Genomic DNA, 7,442 nt, shown 5'->3' with positions numbered 1-7,442 from the left:
TAATCTTTCCTCAACATGTAATTTCCTTTATTCAATATATTTTTCACTCTACACCAGAAAAAAGATGAAAATTAAGCAATTTTTATGTAAATATCTGATGAAAAGCAGCTGTGAGTGCTTTTAGCTTAGAATTTCACAGCAACACTAACAAGCACAGTCATGTAGCACCTGAGGGACTAAGATTGTGTTGGGAAATCGTAAAGGAATTAAAAAAAAAAAAATTAGCAAACTTGACTGAAAGGAAAACATTTAGAAAGAGTGTATTCTTTAGCAAAGCATAGTAAAACTAACTTATCTGCCATTTTCAAGTGTCAGCTCAAAAACTTCAACAAATCAGTGTACAGTTTTTGGTTTCTATCTCTGCATATATTTAAAAAGGAAAACAGTTCCTCTATGAAGACCCTTCACACTCTGAGGTGTCTGTTTATTTACCTGACATGAGGGTCTGCAGTTTTCTGATAACATAAACCTCCGTAACAACTGACAGCAGAAGCCTGGGGGGAAAAAACTCAGTGCAACACATATTCATAACACTTATGTAAACAAACAGATTTCATTCAGGTTTGTTAAAAGTAATGCTTTTTTGCACGGTGGAGCAGTTTGTACCCCAAGGGGAATCAGAGGCACAGAAAGGAAGATATACACAGACACAACCGAACACGAGTCAGGACAAAACAATATAACATTTATAATAAATTATTAATAATTAATTTCACATTAAAAACAGCTTCATGTGAAGCTCCTATCTCTGAAAAGACTTAGAAAATAACAGTTAAATAAAAGAAAAATGTTAGAAAATTTTTTTTTTGTCAACAATCTAATAAAATCATCAACATCCACCCTGGATTATAGTTATAGCTCAGTAATAACAGGTGGAGGGGAGGCCGTGTCTCAGGGCCGGCGCAGTGTGGGCGTCATGGTGATGAAAGGAAACACGTAGGTGTGTGGGAGACCCTGATGAGTCGTGAGGTTGAAGGAGCGCCATGAGAACGGACGCAGGCCCCCCTGCGTTGTGGGACCGTTTATGGCCTCGGCAGACAGCTGTAAGGCCATCTGGTAGTCGGTCACCTGCAGCTCCACACAGAGGGGAGGGCAGGAAACAAAGTACAGCTTTTTAGAGGAAGTTTCTGTTGGGTTTTTAATTTCTGCGCCTGACCGAGTGTTCATATCATACAGTCTGCACATGAGCATTTTCCTTTCATCTGTTGCAACGTGCTCATAACAATGCATTATCAGCACAACAGCCCATCAGAGAGGGAACAAAGCTGTCCACGTGCCTGTTTAAAAATCTGTTTTGACCACAGTTCAAAGATGTTTCCTGACCTTGGTGTCATAGCAACCTCCTGGACGTGGCCTCCTTGGTCTCAGGTCGTTACGGCAACAGATGGTTTTACAGGGATGGCCCTTGGCGTAGGGGTCTCTCTTATAGTCTGAAATAGAACCATTAATTCTGTTTGCTTTTAAGTAAAATATTCAGTGTTCTGTTAATATTTTCTTTCAGTCTATACATTTACATTAGGGCTGAAACAATGAGATTAATCGCGATGAATCGATTATTGAAATAATCGTCAACAAATTTAGTAATCGATTAAATGTTTAGAGACTCTAAAACATGCTTTTAGCAGACAGAGCGACCCACTTAGAGCAGCAATTATACCAAGATTGTAAAAAAGTTATAAATCATTTTGCATTTAAGATTAAAAAAATGTTTTCATCCATCAATATGCTCTAACAAGAACTCCTTTAGGGGAATAGTTTTAGTTTCACCTGGTCTAAGGAACCTTTAGCTCTACAATTATTTAAAAAAAAATCAACAGATTAATTGATTTGCAAAATAATTAATTGCAGCCATAAATTATAGTACCCACCTGGACCTGCATTTTGCCTTGAGAGCGACTCTAAATTTTCATCGCATGGTTTCAGCAAAGATTTAGAAAGATCCTTTGAAACTCTTGCTTATGTTTTATTGATTGATTCATTGGCTTTATTGATCTCACAGTGGATACATTTAGTCATACATCAGCTCAAATAGTCAAAGAGGAAGAAGGTGCAAAGGGAAGAAAAAGGTGCATGGGATCTATAGAGTATATACAGTGCGTCCACATATGACAGCTTTTTTATTTTTATTTTTTATAGCTGCAGAACCAGGATTAGAACCCCTCATTTCACCACATCATTAAGCTTCCCTGCTTCATTGAAATCTAGTGTGGAGAAACCAGAGATAACCTGAAGTTTGTGAGACGAAGCAGCCATTATAATATGGGTCTAATGGTACCATTAAGGGATGGGCATGAAATGGTCAGTCCTGATCATTTGTGTTTAATGCCAACAACCATCCCAGGTTCACTTCTGATGCTCAGTTTTCACTTAAATATTTTTTGCTGACATGCCTTTGGCTAATTCAAAGCAGGGTTACCCAAAAAAAGAGAGCGGTAAGTCAGGAATATGAACTAAGCTGTTGCTGAAACACCTACTGTTGTATCTCATCATGTGCTTGAGGGAGCCGAGGTCGGACACCTTGGCCTGGTCCCTGCGGAGGATCTTAGCTCGAGGACAGAGGTCATAGGAGAAATCTTCTCCATATCGCCTCCACATGATGCTGTACCCACTGAGGTTGTAGATCTCATCGTGAAAAGGTATGTTGTAAGACGGCCAGTAACCTGCCAAATGAAAGATGCAGCATTAATCTATCTGGACGCCGTAGCCGGACACAGATGGATATTTTTCCTACCTCTTCGTAAAGCTTGAGTCTGATCAGAGTGGACCACTTTCCCCGGGATCTGCTCCAGAACAGTCAGAGCTCCACTGCTGATACTGTGACGCAGAGACACCTTGTTCAGGTCCACCACCATATACTGGCTGTTATATGTACCTAAACACCAGATTAATGAAACATAAACCTTTGAAGTGGAAGGAAACAGATGCCAGATTATTTACAGTTTTTACAAACAAAAATGAGAAATGTTTGGTCTATATTATATTATTCTTGTTCATGAACTTCTCATGCAGAGGACTGATTGTTTATAAATAATGTTACTTCCATCCCAGTTGACCAATGAGAATTATTTCAAATTTATTGCACGTTCAAGAAGGCACACATGCAAAAAGAGTATCATGATGAATGGAGCAATTGTCAGGATTTGGTTGTGGTTTGAGGACCCAAATGCAGAGGCAGGGAGGCAGAGGTGACTTTCTTGATGATTTAATGACAACAGAGGCAGGAATCCAAAAAAATCAAACGTGAAAAAAGTGAAAAAAAACAGAAACCATGGAGACATCAGGGGAAAAAACAATCTCGACGAGGAAGACTCAGAGAAACGGAGTTGGAGGAAGTTAGACGAGGAACCAGCACTGAGGAACTGCACAAAGAGTTTATTTATGGGAGACTGAACAAAGAGAGGACTAATGAGCAGATTGGGAGCAGGTGTGAACAGAGCAGACAGGAAAGGAGCTAGGGAAAAAAGAGCACACAAGAGGGCAGCAGAGGGCAACAAATAAAAACCTGAAAATGGAAAAATAACCAGAAAACACAATAAAATAAGAATGAAACCACTAAAACTAGAAAACATGGAGCAAAGTAAAACTGATTACTCAAAAGAAAACATAACAGAACCAAGACTGACAGTAATCGAGTTTCTAATAATAGTTGAATACCTTGGTCCCTAAATAATACGCCCAATATGTGTGTGTCTCTGACAAACTTTTACATGACTGAAGCTGTCCTTTCCAAAAGATGTAAATTAGCTCAATAATTCAGGTGAAATCTGTAACTGTAACCATTCCTATAGAAGTAGTAAAACCCTTATAAAGATGAAGATTTGTGTATATTTAGTTTTTACCAGAAAAACTAAAACGATAAAGAAATCAAAGCAGCTATTTTGATTGCTTCTTCCATAAGACGTTCACAGCAAAGCTGACAAGCACAGTCATGTCTGCACCTGAGGGATTAGGATGGAGAAGATAAAAAAGGTGGGAAGTTTTTGGCTCATAAGTTGCAAACTCACAAAAAGAATTAAGAGAAAAAAAAATAGAATTCAAAGATAGAGTCTCAGGTTTAAAACTAATAAATAACTGAATGATGAGGGAAAGCTGCTGACTGATGAGTCTGGTTTGCTTTAGTCCCATAGCAACATGATGCAGAAGATGAAATCAGCTTCCAAATCAACAAATCCAGCTGTTGTCTGGTAAATTCTCTACTTTTATCTGTTTTCCTGTAGACTGAGGCTCCAAAGATGACATTTATGTGTTTAGATCCTATAGTTTTCTCTAGCTTTGGCTCACATCCCACCTGAGTTATATTTAGAGAAAATCTGCGCCCACTCCTCTCCCGTGTGTGCCAGACCGTTAGCCAGGCGGACTCTCTGCCAAGCCAGCAGGCAGTGAGGGTTGAGTCGAGAGAACAGCGGGGCGTTGAAGATGCCGATAGAGGTCTGAGTCATCAGCAGGCCGCTCCCAAGCAGGTAGAAGTCATCCAGAGACATGAGGAAACCTGGCGGAGGTATGGAAGGACATTATGATCTAAGGTTGCCAGTGAGAGATGAGAAAAACAAAAACAGATCAAGTTTTCTATTTTTTTTTTTTGGCATGTAAGGTCTACTGGAATGTTAACATACAAGTCTGGTTTCAAATCTGGTTAAACTGAAGTTTTTTAACATGAAACCTAATTTATAGTTCTTCCATAATGTAAAACATCAAAATTCCTTTGTACTGAGCTTAATCTTAATAAGGCTGTGAGTTTTTTTTTTCTTTATTGTTTCATGGGAACATTTAAGATGGTTTAAATGATTTAGCCTGAAGTTGCAAGATGACAATGGAGTTAATGTTGGTTACTGTGAGGTTAAACAAGGACCAAAACATGGTGTGGTGTGAAGGACTGATGGTGAAAAACGTAGAGACATGAGAGCTCAAGTCAATGCAGGATAAACACAAGAAACCAACAAGGAACAATGAAAATCCGGCAGCTTAAATACAGAGGAGGTGCAAAAAAGATGAGGGAGAGTACAGAGCAGAAAAACTGAGATAGGGAGACCTTTGGCCATTACGAGTTAATTTCTGTTCGGTGTCATACTAGATTTTCATCTTGGTTTGACAGTTGTTGTTTTTTTTGCATTTTTTTTAGCAGCATCTTAATGTATTAGTCTCAGTTTCTCAGGCTCCTGCTTCATAATCTCCCATTAAATCGTATTTAATGTCATTCTCCATCTGTTCCTGAGTATATGATGTGTTTACTGGTTCTCATTGTTCTTCCTTAGATACTTTTGTTATACTGTCTCGTTTCCCATTGTCATTTAGTTCTTATGCAACTCCTTCAGTTTTTGTTTTTTTTATTAAAGGAAGTCCTTTAATAAAGTCCAGTCATATTCAGAATTCAAACTTCTGAAAGTACTTTAAATATAAAATTATTACATACAGTTCAATAAATAAGTGTTTTCATTAAGAGTAAATTTGATTTGAATGTGCTTTACTGGAGGCATCCATGTTTGTCAAAGTACACTAGTGCTGCCTACAGGTTTGTGACGTCACGTCACGGCGCGGTATCGGCTGTTGATCAAGTCCCAGTGCTGTATCTGGTGTTTGTCACTACGCGCTATCATTCAAATGATCTTGAAAACATTCTTCTTCCATATATTTTGGCTACATATTATGTTTCCGTGGAGGATCATGAATCGGAAAGGTGAAATAACTCTTTTTTTTCCCACTTTTACCCCATGTGTTACAACATCCATCTACCATTGTCAGTTTAACTAAAGCTCCTGCGGATTTCAATGGTGAAGTCCTCTGTAAATCTTCAATAAATGTTGTTTATTGCAGATGTGTCTAGTAGTTCCCATTGATTTTGCCTGTAAAGAGGGGATAATGGCGCTAGGCATACCACACCGTGACGTCACTGCTGGAGGATGTCAGGAGTGAGGTGTTACTAAATTTAGGCAAAAAAGGCCGCTCCCAGACTCAGTGATCACAACGAAAATTATTGTTTTTTATTTTCTTACTGATTAATGCTAAATTCATGAAATTACAGTGAACGTATTAGTTTTAGGTATAATGATTCTGAGGGTCCCATAGACAAAATGCAAGCTCAGAGGGGACCGTGCTTTTTCTGTGGCTGCTCCTAAGCTATGGAACAATCTGCCTCTGAGCATAAGACAGGCCTCTTCTGTTGCTATTTTTAAGTACCTTCTTAAGACTCGTCTTTTTTCCTTAGCTTTTGGCACAATTTGAGAGGTTTCACTTTGTTTTATTCTGTTTGTATACTAATATGTATTTTATACTCGATCTTTTCTATTTTATAATTGCATTGTATTTTATGATTGTGTACAGCACTTTGGTCCTGTCCGGTGCATAAAGTGCTTCATAAATAAAGTTGGTATGGTATGGTACGGTATAATGATCCATTGATTATTCCTTGCTGACTGGACTTTACCTTTAAAAAACTCTATTTTCACCCATGTTGAGTGACATTACAGTGTGAATCATGATAAAATCACAGATAACATGGAGGGAAAACACAAAAGATCGATAAACCAAAGTGGCATAAGGAATAACAATCTAAGAAAATACATAAAATACATATAGGAAAGAACATAAGATACAAGATGCAGACTGTAACAACAACTATAAAGACAAAATATTGATTATGGCAAAAGCTTACCAAAAAAACATAGATATATCAGCAAATAAAATAAAAACAGACAACAGCATATCATGACAGCTAAATACCCTTGACGATGCAATATCCAGGGGTAAAAATGAACAAAAATTGACTTTAAACCTTGTCACCATTAATGTTTTTGTAACCACTGAAGAAACCATGTTGAATTATTAAGACTAAGCATCACAGCGGACCGAGTAGTTTGATTGCTTCAGTTTAATATAGTGAAGTGACTACCTTTGCCTGCTGCTCTCTATAAATAGTACTTTAAACCCACTTTGGTTCTGATAGAGTTGAGTCCATAAGAGGCTTTTTTACAGCCTGAGGCACTTAACAAATCTTTAGCCAAAAAAAACAGACTAAATCTCCACTGACCAAACAATAAAGGAATGCATTTAATCATGTTTGGTTTTCTTTTGTGTTCTCACTGAGCTAACATTTACTTTACAAATCACTTACAGTAGCAGTGGCTTCACCACAGAGTGTTCATTAAATCTAAAAAAAAAAAAGCCCAGGATGCCTTTGTTTGTAATTTCCAGTAAAAAAAAAAAAATGTATGGATAGGAAAAGAAGTTCACCTCTTTAGGAAATCTGTGATTTAGTACTGTGTCTTTAGTCTTTGCATGTCTTGTGATGCCTATAAAGGAAATACATGTGATATCTCTTGAGTCTCCATACCAGGGTAGCTGCTGAACGACATCTGCCCGGTTGAGACATGCCCATCGGACACCCTGAAGTCCCAGTGTTTGTAGATCCGCATAGTGGCAGCATAGGTGTACCAGCTAGAGTGGCC

At 38.1% G+C, this 7,442-nt stretch overlaps 1 protein-coding gene across 1 annotated transcript in view; it reads right to left on the bottom strand.

Annotated features, from left to right (window-relative positions):
• Positions 1-891: 891 nt before the first annotated feature.
• The window catches only part of LOC107089522 (phospholipase B-like 1), a 10,742-nt gene continuing 4,191 nt past the window's right edge, over positions 892-7,442 (bottom strand). The window contains exons 6-11 of the mRNA XM_015382363.1: positions 7,328-7,442; positions 4,289-4,489; positions 2,732-2,872; positions 2,475-2,660; positions 1,324-1,430; positions 892-1,068 (exon numbers count right to left, since the gene is read on the bottom strand). Of these exons, the coding sequence (XP_015237849.1) occupies positions 892-1,068; positions 1,324-1,430; positions 2,475-2,660; positions 2,732-2,872; positions 4,289-4,489; positions 7,328-7,442 (927 nt within the window). The remainder of the gene's footprint in view (positions 1,069-1,323; positions 1,431-2,474; positions 2,661-2,731; positions 2,873-4,288; positions 4,490-7,327) is intronic.

This window comes from Cyprinodon variegatus, unplaced genomic scaffold (assembly GCF_000732505.1).
Source record: "Cyprinodon variegatus isolate N-32 unplaced genomic scaffold, C_variegatus-1.0 Scaffold256, whole genome shotgun sequence".
Classification (NCBI taxonomy): Eukaryota; Metazoa; Chordata; class Actinopteri; order Cyprinodontiformes; family Cyprinodontidae; genus Cyprinodon; species Cyprinodon variegatus.
This window is presented reverse-complemented; position numbering and strand designations above follow the sequence as displayed.